Source organism: Apteryx rowi, unplaced genomic scaffold, assembly GCF_003343035.1.
Source record: "Apteryx rowi isolate R43461 unplaced genomic scaffold, aptRow1 scaffold_177, whole genome shotgun sequence".
Lineage (NCBI taxonomy): Eukaryota > Metazoa > Chordata > Aves > Apterygiformes > Apterygidae > Apteryx > Apteryx rowi.
The window spans coordinates 1617308-1632477 of NW_020448052.1; the positions used below are offsets into that span (position 1 = coordinate 1617308).

The window sequence follows — 15170 nt, forward strand, 5'->3', positions numbered from 1 at the left end:
CACGTAGGCGCCAAGCAGACAATTGCCCCATTTTCCACCCTATTTAACAAGTTCAAAACATAACTCTACTTGTTCTTTATATCCTTGTTACAATAAACTTTGAGTAAAGAGGGGTGAAACTTTCTGGAAGAAGGAATACATTTTATAAAGAATCAATTATCCCATACAACACTCCTATTTTCAAGAAAATCCTAAAAATGATTAAATGGCCCTGATACCATTTACAGAAAGCTACCCTGTGAAAATAATATAATGCATTCTATATATTATTTGTACAATTATTGTATTACAGGTAATACAAACCTACAAACAGATAAAGGTCTTTGAAAAACAAAGGGCAGAAGGTCAGGAAAGTTCACTTATTTTCATAAGAGAAATGATCATGAAGCTTTTCATTTTCCCTCCTCTCTTCCCCCACTAAGAGAAAAACTCTTTGGAGCAGAAATCAAGTTCAAAATGAAAGACTATGCTGGGCTGGTTATTAGGAGAAATCTAACAAGCATTGACAAATCTTGATTAAAAAAGCACTGAAGAACAAATAGGAAGTACTGTGAAATTTATTTACGGAATGCAAAAAAAATATATCTTTGTTAACATGGTTGCTTTGCCCTCAACCTAGTCACATAGGATTTCGGCAAGTATTGTCTCACAAAGCAAGTACTAGGACATAAGATCAAAAAAAAGACTGCTTCATTTGCTGGTCCTGGGAGTCACATGAAGCAAGTTTTTTTTAGTAGAAACCTCAAGTATAACATTTTTATTATGAGGGAGATTTTTATCTCCCTCATTCTCAAGAAAGGGGTGACACAGCCACCCTAAACTGGGAAAAAAAAGACATTGATTTAATCAGCACCTAAAGATGATGGAATCTTAGCATTATCTGCAATGACTGAGAGCTTGCACAGGTAAAGGAAGGGAAACTAGCATGATACTCTCAAGCAAGCAATTTCTTAAGAACAGTTTCCCCAAGAACAATTTTATTCAGTGGTCAAGCCTATGAGCTAGTGTAAAAGAGAATAACCAATTTATTTGCTGAATATTCTGAAAGCAACAAGAAGAAAAGAAGTACTACCTACCCACTAAATTCCATTGCCGTTGTAGCACTGTTCATGGCGTCACACTCTTCCGGCACTTTTTTGCCGGATTGCTTTGCTCATTAATAGAGCCCAGGGTTCAAAAGAAGTTACAGCATCAGCAGACTAGTGAATGAGGCGCCAGAGCTAGGTATCAGGAAACATGAGTTTCCATCTCTGCCTCGGACTCTCTGTTTCGTCAAAAGCAGGCCCTTATCATCTTGAGAACGGAGACTACCTTTCCCCATGTATTTGTACAGCATTAAGTATTACAGATAACATTAATATTCTGAACACTGTTACAGTACAAACTGCAGAAAAAATGGTGAAGCCATAAATACAAAACATAAAAGTGGTGATGTGTTAAACTGTTAGAAGAGTCTTACACCCATCACTGGGGGCACAAAATGGAGAATTTTAGCATGAGAAGAAAGAAGAAAATAGTTTATTATCAAAAAAGTCTACATGAGAACTTCAGATTCAGTACAGAAACACATAAGAAAGCTGCTTGTTTAAGGAGCTTTAAAAATCCTCTAGAAAGCCCTTACTGAACCAATTTGTTTCCCACCTCCCACTGCAAAAAAAAAAAAAAAAAAAGCACTGTCAATGAGAAATAACACTGAAATACTTCTCAACTACAATATACTGCTGTGACTTTTTCCCTTTATTTCTTTATTACAAGATTTGCTACTTTAGGCCTGTATTTGCAAATTAAAATCTAAAAGACAAGTTGCATTACAAGATCATGTACTATCAAAATTTTATTTTACCTTGTATTAAGTAATACAATGCTGTATAATATTTATCATCCTTACTGCAAACGTGTTATTCCCACCAATTCTACCAGGAATGGGATGAACTTTTAAACAGAAAATAAACACGGATGGTGACATAATGCTGCTGTTCTGCTGCTCTGTAAAAATGCTATTACTGTTTTTCTAAAGCAGGTGAAACTCTTAAGCAACAAAAAAACCAAAAATCCCAAACAAAACTGATCCTTAAGGCTATCTTTGTACTAATTTCATTCTGTAGCAGATTCCATGCAATTCCTACTTTGAGTCAGCCACAAAACTTCGAGGATCTTAAATGTTTTCAGTGCCGATTTAAAAATGTTCCCACATTAGGAGGGAAGAAACTATTTCAACTTCAGCAAACATTGCTCCAGAAACCTGCCTGGAGGCTCACTGCCCCCAATTTGCTAGAAACGTACAAAACACACCCTGGTGTAGGTGAGAAAGGTTGGTGATGCTAGAAATAAGCTAGCATTAATATCTTCAGCACAAGTAGCCATATTCAAGTCTAATTCTACTACATACATACCTTGCTTTGTATTTAAAGATAATAAGCTTACAGTCATCTTTAACAGTGTTAAAAAAATAAATCAATAAATGTTTCTCAACTCAACCTATAATCTGGGAGTAATACCCTTTTTAGGGTAAACTATCCAAAACAAGCAATTTGCAAAATGCTGCATATTTATTAATTATCTAAATAAGAGATGGTAGCCAGCACAAAATTCACTCTCCTAATTGACATGAATGAAGAACAGCAAGAAATGATTTGTAGGGCTTGTCTATATGAGGCATTTATTGCAAAAAGGATTAGGGCAGGGATTTTAAAGCACAATAATTCTTCTGTACTAGAAATACCACTGTTTGGTCTAGCTCAATTATTAGAAGTGGATTAAACTAAGCCACATAAAAGGAACTATTGGCAAAGAACAACAGTCTTCACAGGCAAGAAGTGTGGAATAGCAATTCCAGGCTACCACGTACACAAGGATGACACAGGCAGCTCCAGTATATGCACAAGGAGCATGGTTTGATCTAAGATAACCATTTTTTAATGCAGTCCTCTATCATAGTTTCTCAAAATATAAATCGAGCTCTACAGGCACGCATTTTGTACAATGTATTAGAATGCAAAGCTATTACCTAGACTTTATCTGTTGTGTCATTTATTAGCTGTTTCCAAACCTTTCATTTCCTTCTGGAAGTATATTATCTTCTGGTTGCCAGACAGGCTTTTCACTATATTATTCTGAGAAAGTAAGAAACAATGTGGCTTTTCTCATTCATTCCCATATTCTTAAATATTCCCATATTCTGAAACAACTGGACTTGAATATTGGAGAGGAATGTAAGTTAAATGTCTCTATAAAATCAGCACAGGAGGAGTATACAGTGCTTTCAACGCGTTCTACAAACACAAGCCCTCATTTTCCTTCACTATTTTTCTCAGTAGCAAGATCACGCTTTAAAATATTATAAATAACTGAAAGACAACTTCCACAAAAAATTATTTTTATGCGAGATAAGCACAGAATGAAAATATTCCCTAATATTTGAACACTTGCTGCACATCACAATTACGGGAGGAAAAACTGTACCTTCAGTAGTTCTTGGTCTTTACTGAAATATTACCAGCTTAGACTATGATCTTTTAAAAATAGCTAACTTAAATCTTGAACATATGAGAAATGAGATCAGCCCCAGAAAGAATAGTGTAGAGAAAGAGGAGGAACATAAGAATAATGACTAGGATGAAGCATCTCATTGCACAGTATCTAATTTACAAAAATTGAGTTTACAATAACCCACATCCAGCTACAACACCATTAAAAAGGCAGCGTGTATACCACTCGTCTCACGAATGCTCACTTCATATAAAGCACAATTCTGAAATGCAGAAAACAAACAGTAAAACTTTACAGAGGCAACTTAGAGATGATACTGTAATTGCACATTACCCATGCTTGCACAGAACAGCTGCTCATAGCAGCACAGACCGGCCACCTCCTCTCCGCTCCCAGCAGGCAAGGAGCCCACTAGTGACAAGCCTGCAGGAGGCCTGGCTGGTGACTGCACGGCCGGGTGTTTTGTCTCTACTGAATGAAAGACCCAGTCTGGACACAAAGTAAACAGTGAACTCCACTAGGAAATGTCCTTGTCCTCTGTTTTAACTGTTACCACCTCTAAAGGAGCGTCTACTTATCTTTTTTTTTTTTTTTTAAGGTATAGTCATTACACCAAGACCTAAATAATTAATGTTGATATCAAAGTGGTAATAGTTATAAATACAAAATTACTGTAATCACTTGTTTTCCATAATCAATCATTTCCTTAACACAGCAGTTAACCAAATGAGTTTCATAAGTATTCCGCGATAACAAGTGCAGAATGCTTTAAACTGGCAGTTGTTGAAATACCTGCCAGCACAGTTCATGAAATAAAAAGAGGTGTCATTGAAAATAATGTATAGTGCAAACATCACTGAAGGGGAACATATCACCTTATTGACATAGGTGCAACAGAAAAAAGAAGAAAATGGTCAGATTCAAGTTTGTTTAAAGAAACCAACAAACCAGTAACAATTCTGGGAAATCTAAATAGTCGTACATCATAATTTGTTTAAATATTGGTAAGTTTAAAAGATATGTTTTAAACAGAGTGTAATTTGCATATACATTAACACTCTTCTACATTACACAGCCCCACAGAAACAGAAAACAACCCTTGATGTCAGAAAGAATCAGGTTTAGAAATAATGGCAATGTTCCTCCTCAAAATACATTTAGACAAACAAGAATAAAATGAAATCCCTATAAGCTTCAGGAAATAAACCCCATGCTTATCAGTAACCTGTATTACACTGCTTGGATACAGTAAGTGCACTTGAAGGCTGCTAATTCATAGAATGAATTTGAATTTGAGATTGGGATGGGATTAAAGCATAGCCAGTTGCAAAAGTTTGTAATTTAATATGTCTGTCAGAGGATCAAGGGCACAAATGCTACTAATACTTTTAAGAAAGAAGTAACAAAAATTATTGATATGTATGAATAAGAGACCACCAACAATTTCAACTAGTTTTTTATCTTATGTAGGAGCACACATGGTCTAACTTCAAAAATACTACATAAATATTATACATATACTTCTTTCCTCAAAATAAACTAGATTAACAGAGGAAAAAATGTTAAAACTACCTTCACCTCTCATATAAAAAAAAAAAGTAATTGTAAAGAACTTTGAAGAGGAACAATTTTGAGTGGTTATAGTTAAAATGGGTGATATCTTAATGGTTAAGATGATATTAAAAAAGTGACAAATCAGCTGTATTCCACTCTTACGTGGCATATAGCTGAGATGAGAATATATGAGGTAAGCTGAATTATTTTTAGAAGCAGATTTATTGCCTCACTGGAATCTAACCACTAGTTACTTGACAGTATTATCCTGTCAGTACAGCATATGGCTGCATTTCCTTTGCTCCCCATTCAAAAGCAAGATAAAATTTCAAGCATAAAAGGCACGAAGGGCATCAGGATTTATCTGTTACATAAATTTCTATTCCAGCAGAAAAATAAAGACTCCAGCTAAAGCAGAAATATTTCAGAAACTTAATGAAACAGAAATCTCTATTCAAAACTAAGGAAGTGGGAAACTTCACATGATATCATTATCAATGACAGAAATAACTTGTTGGAATGTTTTTGCCAATGAATCAACAATAAAATTATCTGGATATTTTATCTAAATAAAAGAAACATCACTGAAATAAATTCAGTGGCTTGTTCAGATACCAAATACCTAAAAATAATCTTACTGAAGAGAAAAAAAAAAGAAAGAAAGAAAAGAAAGAAATGGTTGCACTCCAGGTCATACCCTGTATTAGAAACACTACGCAGAATTCTCCTCAGCAGAGAAGTACAATAGGGGATACAAAAATACAGAGAAGCACCACTATGAAAACTCTAACAGCAGCACACCAGGCACTTTACTGCAAATGAGGATAACTGCTAAATTCAGGATTAAGACCAACTTCAACCTGCTCGTACCCATTCAACAACACTGAATGAAGTCTGACTGGAGCCATTTCCACGAAAGCTAAGTAGTGACACAAGAAAGTTCAGGGACTACTCAGGACTACTTGTAACTTCCTTTTAGCAGTTTTTTGTACTATACTTTAGCTCTTTTGGTGCACAAGATGCACAACAACAGGACAAATTCAGAGGAAGCATAAGTTAGAAGCTGCAGAGTGGCATAAATCTAATTAAGTCTAAGTGGTAAGACTAAAGGAATGTAAATGAGAACCAGATACACATCAACTTCCTTGCATGCAAGTTGCACTGAATTGGACTTCCTCTGGATCCTCTAAATCCAGCCCAATGTTCCTACGCCAGGGATCTCAAAATCAAAGTCAAACCAGAGTCTTGGGCAGTAGTCAACCACAAGAGATGCATTTAAAACTGAAGAAAATTGAGAATACTAAAATACATATACATACACACACATATATATATAAACAGAAAATAGTCTAAGAATTTGCCCCTTCTACAAATGTGCAAGACAGTTTAGAAGAGAAAACCCCCTTGCCAAAATCATGGTTAAAATATTTATGACTTTCAGTGCTGTTCATTCTGCCAGTAATAGTCAATAACTGTAGTAATCAACTACATCATCCCACTATAGTGGGATCAGTAAAAAGTTAGTTCTTATCCAGAAGCAAGGTGAACATGAAAAAACAGCAAAACCAACATTCTTTATAAAGCGAAAAGTCATTTATATAGAAGAACTCATCAGAATATGGAACCTTCATTTTTCAAACTTCTGAGAGAGTGAGCTACAGTTATCTTCACCATTTGAACACGCACAAAAATTCTGGGACTTGATCTCCAAATAAAGTGTTTGCCTGCTATTTCAATTATTTTAAAAAGTTGATTAGCAGCAGCAGTAAATCAGTTCTTTCATTCAAAACACAAAGCCTTGACATTTCAAAAAAAAATACCTACAAGAAGAACAATTAAAGACTAAAAAAAGAAAAGTTTCATCCATCTTAAAAGGCGATTTTATGCACAGAAGCTATACACAAAAGCAGTTTAAAGTTCGGAATACCATTTTTTCTAGTTAGCATCTGTTCAGGCTGAGAGCCGAGATGCATACATTCCCTGAGTGCATACACTACTCAGAAAAAAACTGGGTGGGGGGGGAAGTTATTACTAAGCAGGCAGGTAACAATATGTTCTACAAAGCAGCACAGCAGTCTGGCAGAACTGAAAAATCTTTGGAAATCGGTTATCTCATCTTAGATATTTGTCAGGAATCCTAAAAGCAGAAATATTACCCAAATGATTGGCAACATGATACTCTACAGTTGCAACTGATATCCTTTACAATGTTAACACCCCATATGCATCTTTTAGTAATAGTGAAGGCAAAATGAAGTGCTCATTACTAATGACATAATCTACCACTTAGTTTTTATACACTGAAAAGGAATCTTTACAATCCTTCTATACAGGTCCATTTCTGTGTTCTTAGGAGGGAACAAGTCTAACTGATATTATTAGGGAGCGCAAGTTCTCAAATATTCCTCAGTTTGACAGGAGCTCCAATACAATTTTTTTGTCTATTAACAATATAAACGCAATTAGGAAGAGAGAGACACCTTTATCTGGATTGCTAAGTACATTTTAAAAATAGCAGGAATGATTCTCTCTTGCATACCAAACAATTTAAATGCAACATATAGTTTTTGCACCTCAGGAAGAAGCTCTTTTAAGGACTCTGAAAAGATTTGCTACATGTCTTAGATTCAGTAAGCTGCAAAGGTCAATAAAGCCAGTGTCCAGTCTGATATACCGTGCAAACAAAGCATCTGGAGCCAACAAAGCAGAGAAGTAAGTTTCAGACTTACGTTTCTCGTCATCAGCATGTACTAGAGATGCTGCTCTTGACAAAACATCCAATGGAGTCTCCATTCCTCACTGGATCCTAGAAAATTTAGAGCCAGAGTCTTGAATCGTACAAAGTTACAACAGTACACAGTTATTTGGTTGTTAAATTACAAATCCTAAATATGCTATCATCTTACCTACAACTACTACAAACTCATCTTTCTTTACACAGGTTATCTTCTTTTGCACTGAAATATTTCAGTGTTAGAGAAAATGATTTCTGATTCCCCCAGATCTAGTTTTCTTTGGTGATCTCTCCCTCTGCTCTTTTCAAAGAGTAAACTCACTGAATCATTACCACAACACACTAGCAAGTAGCATGGTATGCTACTTGTTCCAGCATACACACATCAGGTTTTAGAGGAGAAAGAAGTAATAAACAACAGAATGATAGGGGAAAGAATAAAAAAATCCAGACTTCTGCTGCTCCTTTCATGTTATATCAACAGAGAATTTGTTAAAAACAAGTCATTACCGAAAACAAAGAAACATCAGTATTAGCCTTGCTACTCAGTCTTCATTTAAACTAAACCAGAAGACCAGTTCACAAGTACTTGACTGAAGCTGAAGACCCCTGCTCCTGTACTTTGCAACAGCTTATCTGCTATACCTTGTAAGCCTTCTTTCTCCCACATGCCTTCCTTCCATCCCAATCAATAGATATTTCACACAATATTCAAGGATGCAACTTATCTGAAGTGGGAAAGACAGATGGCCTGATTACCTACATCAGCATAAGATTGCTTCAGATCCATAATATTCAATAAACTTATACTCTGTACTCTCCTATGCCCTAAGTGGAACCATCCAAAGCTTATAAACTATTAAGACACATTCTTGCTCACGAATGTATAGATGAACACTGGGAGTGCATCTATATAACAACACTAAGAAAACTGCAACTTGTATAATTACACCTTAGTAGCTGCTTTTCCCTTTTTTTTCCCCCCTGTATTCCCATACAAGAAAAATTAACTCCCTCACATAACAATGTACATTTTAGGAATATACTAAGCAACAGTCATTCCCACAAAAAAAAAATATATATATTACAGCTTATATAAACCTGTCAAAGTTGCACATAAGTGGCTTCAAAAATAAAAAGAAGTTCCAATATAAAAAGATAGGAAAGTGAAAGTAAGGAAGAGGAGAATAACAGTTGATCAAGACACTTTGTTAAAAGGCCAACAACTTTTGCCTGTTTGTTTTTAAGTAAGAAGGCAACAATATAAGCAGAACTGCTAAGTAAACAAACAGAGAAAGAAAGAAAAATCCAAGACTGCTAACAATTTGGGCTTTTTTTCCCCCCAAAACTAGTATGCTATTCTGTCATAAGAACTTAAGAACCATTTTTTTAAACTTGCTTTCCAGCGTGACTTAAAAAAAAAAAAAAAAAAAAAAGGTAGTGGCAACTACAGAAATCTCAAACACATGTATAAAGACTTAACAAAAAACATATGTTTGGGAAGCAATTTCCTTGACTTTGCACTATAAATAATAAACCTTACTATCCTCCCTGCCTCTTCCTAAATAAAGTCAAAGACTTTAAAACTAACCAAAGAATTTAAAACAGGAGGAAGGTTTTTAAAAATATATTTTTAAGCCTCCAAATATATTTTCAATAAAGAATTAAATCCAATCTTGTTTTCATAGGACTACACAAGAAGAGATATACTTAAAATACCTAACTGCAGTGGTTTCAGGATAAAGAAATGCATTCTCCCTCCCTGCCAAAATCAGCCTTTGCTAAACAACAGTATTTTTAAAAAGCTAATAAAAATCAGTTAACTTTTTTATTTAAAGATGGAGTAGACAGGGCAGAGGTTTTAGAAAACAAGATCTTAGATTCTTACTCTAGTAAGTCTTCAATAAATACATCTTTATATCACACTCAGCCACTCTCTCTTCCGAACCAAAGCAAATGTCGTTCACTAGAGAAGCCTTCATCCTTCCGCTTTGATCCCTCAGGCCTTGATGCTCGATTCTTTCCTGCTTTTTTTTATTTTTCTGGAGTTTAAAATAGCACCACTTATTTCTCTCCAGACTGTTCATTATTGACTTTCTCATACATATTCCTCTAACAAAGTCAAAATTCACATGGAAAAAAGATTAGGCTATGTCTGATCAGATGATGCAGCTACACCAAACGGATACTTTTAAGCATCAGGTTTAGCACTAACCAGCCTTGTGCTACATTTCCAAGAAAGTAATACAGAGCTTTTTGATCAACTCTTTATAAAAGCTCTCTTGTTACAGAATAATACAAAAGATATTATGACGTGTCTTTTATTGAACACAAATTGCTGTTTTAAGTTTTTCAGTAGTTTTCAAATAATGGGAGCAGCAGATGCTCAGTCCCTTTCCAGAACATGCTCCTAGTAAGAGAATTAGCCGGTGACAGAAGTCCACATCGAGAGAAGGAAACAGGAACTAAGTCTTAATTCTATTCAGGAAATTAGACACTTTAAAAACAACTTCAGTAAAACCGGCCTATATATAATTTTGTGGCTTTGCATATTCTTAAAGTTTACACCAAGCAAGAGCTACAGAAGTGTTTCTCTTGGAGTCAATGTCTTGTGAAAAACGCTGTGCCCAGCCGAGAGCGCCTTTGAAGGGAATGCTGTTAACGCAGGGATCTGCGGACTCCAGGGTGCAATTCCACATGTGCTGGGACTTTTTCAAAACATGCTGCATGCATTTGCAGTTATGAAAATTACCTTCAAGAAGCTATAAACTTGCAGGGTGTTTTGCAAATGATATGAAATATCCTTCCATCCCAAAGCTAAACTAACAAGCTAGGGATAACAGTTCAGAAAAGAAATAAAAATCACCTATGAAAATGAGAGCAGAGGAATCTCCGCTTAGATACTTCAAAGTTTAAAAGCCCAATTGCCTCTCTGCAAGGACAGCAACCACTACAGCTACTCCACAACACCCTCCAAAGAACAGCCTGATCATTCTCAAAAGGAATCTTGTCTCAGAAATGAAAGAATAGTTCAATTTCCAGGGCTTTATTTGGTTCTTGGTCTATCAAACAGATTTCTGATAAAAGCCAGTTAAGCCTCCGTGTGTCACAGAAACCTGTCTGCACTGCAGGAACTGACCTGACCCAAAATTGGACTTTCATCAGGAAAGAAGGCATCCCTGTTAAAAATACAATACTTTAGCCTATGTGCAAGAATTACTCTATACCCAGACCTCAAAAAGGAAAACAAATGGCTAGCAAAATATGAAGTACACAAACTTAACTTCCTCTGGATAGATCTGACTTAAACACTATGGAAACAGTCTCTTACTTATTACAGAATCTTCACTGTCAGATATAGAGACACAAGCCAAAGCACCTTTGCAATATTTAAAAATTTTAAAGTATTTAATATTTTTATCTACCATCATTTCTAATATTAGTTTAATATCTTCCCTGGTGTGTTTATTTATCAGAGCTAGTTTCCACTCAGCATTCCCCTATTCTGTCACGTCACCTGCACAGTAGCAGGGAAACATTCTGAAAGATAGTGAAAGTATTAAGATGTAGAATGTAAAATCACATTTAAGAGAGCATCTGAAAGACAAATGTAGTTACTAAACTACAGTGCAATGACACTGATCCACTAGCAAGTTCTTTACACAGCATCTGCATTTGAAGAACTTAACACCCATTAGTTTAATGAAACAGCACCTTATTTTCCCTCTCCTTTGTAGGCTTTTACAAATGCCACGCACATATGGAGTACTCTCAGCTTAGCAACACCTAACCATTAACATTTTTGAAGACAACAGCAATAGAGAAATTAAAGCTTTTGAAAATTAACAATGAAGTGGTTTCATAGATTTTTACAGAAGTACCTTCCAAGCATCAAGGAAAGCATGCAGGGAACAACCCTAAAGTTGCTTGTTTGAAACTTAAGTAAATAGGCAGTAGAGGCACTGGAACCAGAGACTAACTGCAGACTGGACAATAAGACATTCATTCAAACCCACAGAAGTTATTACTCACAGTGGGGGTATGCCAGAAAAGATCTGAAATACAGACAAGAACATTATATTTGAATGAACAAAAAGGAAATTGTGAAGGAATAGAAAGCAAAAAAAATGAGAGATGATGTTTGCAGCAACATTCTGGGTGGAGCTATGACAGCTTTTGTCTAGACGGGATCTTAACCAATAACCAAAAGTTAAGAGATGACAGAACCAGGTGTAATGAGAACAAAAGGCCTGTACAAAATAGATGTTATGCAGAAAAAAATATCAAGGATTTAGACATAGCCAGGACATGAGGACTTAAGAAGAGGTCATAGTCATGAGGATACTTGGACTAAAGGTCTGACTGGCATACAGGATAGCAGCACTGTCAACTGCCATTGCAAACAAGTTAGTAAGAAAGGTCCGAGAGCAGACACTAATAAGAGGTCTCTTTTAAACCTGCTGAATACGGACTAGAGGTTCATTCATGCAATGCCAGAGAGAGAGAAAGGCTGAAATTTTAGAAGATGTAGAGAAAAGTCTAGTACTTCAATTCATATCTGTGGCAAAATTACAGAGAGAGGTTGGAAGAAGGAGAGAAGCGGATCAATAATAAAGCCCTCTACAACAACAACAGACAGGGAGGCAAGAACAGTAAGACACACTCAAGGAACAAGGGGGAGGAGGCGAGTGAAGTAAGGGTAGATAAACAAAAGTATAGGGAAAACAAAATTAATTGAAGAGCATGTTCAAATAAGTCAAAAGCAGCTGACATCTAGGAAGATAAGTAAAGTACTTTCTAATCAAATGCCACAATCAGAAGCCACTGGAGAAAGAGGTATCTCAGTTGATTTCAATGGGAGAAAACTAAACTGCAGAGGAAAACCAGACATAACTCATCAGAACAGTCAGTGAGTCCACAGAGTTTCCTGTGGACTTACTGCAAGATAAAGCAACAGTTTGATGCAAACCAGGTCAAGATCTTTTATTTTTTAAGTTGGGATAAAGTAAAGCATATTTGTGCTGTGAAGGAGAAACATATTCACATTGTATCCAAAATGCCTCCTCAAAAGCCACAGCATGTTTAAATTCCTTCAACCGCACCTAGATCAGAGCTTCTATTTACGGACACATAAATCCCAAGCTGAGGTGCCCACACCAAATGCTAACTGTAAATGCTCAGTTTAGATTGTGATTACCATCTACCAGAAATCATCTTTTTGCACTTACGACAGTAAAATTGTCATAGTGAGCTAAGGCTATCAGGCCAAAGGAATCATCAGAATACCACTTCTGTAGGTATTTATTCAGTATCTTGTTTTTTTTACCTTGCTTGCTTTGTATCTGGGAAGTGTGTTTGAACAGGCAAATATCCAAACAGAAATGGTTTAATGATCTTATAAAATTACAAATGTAAAACAAAAGTTTGAAATTGTACCTTGTGCTTTTTGTTTTCTTGATGCACAAATCCCCTTTAACAAGATAACTCCCCTCCAAAAGCTATTAACAACTTCACTTGAATTCAAAGTAACAAACATAAGAAACTAAAGGTGAAAAAAATCTAATTTGACCATGTCTTGTATCTGCAAGATGGTTCGGTTCATCATATATATTATATATTCTCTTGCAAACATACTATACAACATCCAACCATAATAAATGGAACTGAACAGAAACTACTTTTTACAATAGGAAGCTTTCAGATGTAGCTGAAAACAAACACACCAACCTTCTCAGTGTCTCCAAATTGTGTTAGTCATCAAAGCTACACATATTTAAACAAGAACCTCCTAAAAGCCTTACAAAGTACTTCTTCAGTAACCTGCCCCGAAGGTCTGTATCTACTATTTTCTATCATCTTTTAGCTAGTAGCTACAATTTTAAATAGGCTAGACTGTCAGTTATACCACTTTCAGCACCACTTCTGGATGCTCCCTGCTTATAGAACTGGACTAATTTCTGCTGCAAGGTGGGTGTAAAGGCTGGGAGATTGCTCGGGTACGCTCAGTACCGTGAAAGCTGAGGTAAGGACAATTAGCAACAGACGACACGCTGCACCCAAACACCCTGTCCCATTCCTCACGATACACACCGGAGGCACAAGCAATTCAGAAACAACTATTTCAGCACAGCTTCAAAAAAACCCCAACCAAATAAACAACCAACCAGCAATGGAGATGCACATTATAGCCACGCTCAAATTCTACCAAGAGTCTAACAGACCAGATCGGAGTTTTATTTATCTCTTAAAGCAGCTCTCATAAACAGAGCCTGATCCCAACACGATGATAACTGATGTATCAACCAGAAGAAAAATAGATGCAAGGGACTGACACAAATCTAACTAAATTAGAAATATCCTCAGAAGTAGATAGATAGATAATACAAATAAAGACCAAGAAGTCTGAAGAAGAGTCTTAAAAAAAAAAAAAAGTTTATGCATTACTAAGGCTGGAGGGAAAGATTACTGCCAGATTTTATACAGTTCTGTATCTAACAGTTCTTAATATCGAGTCTGCAAAGAGAATTTCATTGAGATTTCACCACCCACAGTTCGCTCCTCTATGAGGAATGCTCTTTAACAAACCATTCCTCTAAAGCCAGAGAAAATCTAACGAGGAAAAATTTTGTTGGGGAAATTCTAGAACTCTTGATCTGTTACTTCCATGTGGCTTACTGAAAAAAAATGCCCATTATTTCTTATTCCCGATAATCCTGAAGCCCCCAGAGAGTGACAGGAAAGCGAGCTGGCTTCATGGTTTCCTCAGATATCAGTAGAAACGGTTGTTAAATTCCTATTCGTTATATTTTCAAAAAAAGCAGTGTATCAGTGTCACTGCAATCAGCTCGACTCAGAAAAGTAACTACAACCTGATTACACCTAAGAAACATAAACCCAGCTTGACTGAACACTGAACTTACAGCAGCAAAGATTAAAAAAAAAAAAAAAAAAAAAAAGATGTCTACAAATGGGATACACTAGATGTGGAGTTGGACAGGAATAACGTCCTCAGAGCTCATTCGAGAAGATTCCCCCTCAGGACCCTCAGCTCCCGACCAAGCTCCAGGGCTTTTCTCCCGGCCGAGGGCAGGGTGAGAGCTGAGGACGGCACTCCTGACGCCCCGCTTGCCCTGCTCCTCTGACGGACGCAGGAGCGCAGGGCGGCGCGTTGCCCCACAGCCCGCTGCTGCCCGGGGGCTCGGGCAGCCGCAGCAGCCGGAGGCAGCTCCCCGCTGCCCGCCCGGACCGGGACCGGGCGAGCAGCGGCCGCAGGAGCCTCGGCGACCACCGCGGCAACCGCCGCCGCAGCACGGCCCGCCCTAGCGAGCCCCGCGGAGCGGCCGTTAGCGCCCCCCGCCGCCGCCAACGGCCGCCGCCAACGGCTGCCGGGGTC

At 37.0% G+C, this 15170-nt stretch overlaps 2 protein-coding genes across 2 annotated transcripts in view; both read right to left on the reverse strand.

The window, feature by feature from the left end:
* The window catches only part of VGLL4 (vestigial like family member 4), a 95934-nt gene that overhangs the window by 75177 nt on the left and 5587 nt on the right, over positions 1–15170 (reverse strand). The window contains exon 2 of the mRNA XM_026061180.1: positions 7773–7849. Coding sequence (XP_025916965.1) covers positions 7773–7836 — 64 coding nt within the window. The 5' untranslated portion in view covers positions 7837–7849. The remainder of the gene's footprint in view (positions 1–7772; positions 7850–15170) is intronic.
* The window catches only part of TAMM41 (TAM41 mitochondrial translocator assembly and maintenance homolog), a 43668-nt gene continuing 36266 nt past the window's right edge, over positions 7769–15170 (reverse strand). The window contains exon 8 of the mRNA XM_026061175.1: positions 7769–7849. Within this exon, the coding sequence (XP_025916960.1) occupies positions 7794–7849 (56 nt within the window). The 3' untranslated portion in view covers positions 7769–7793. The remainder of the gene's footprint in view (positions 7850–15170) is intronic.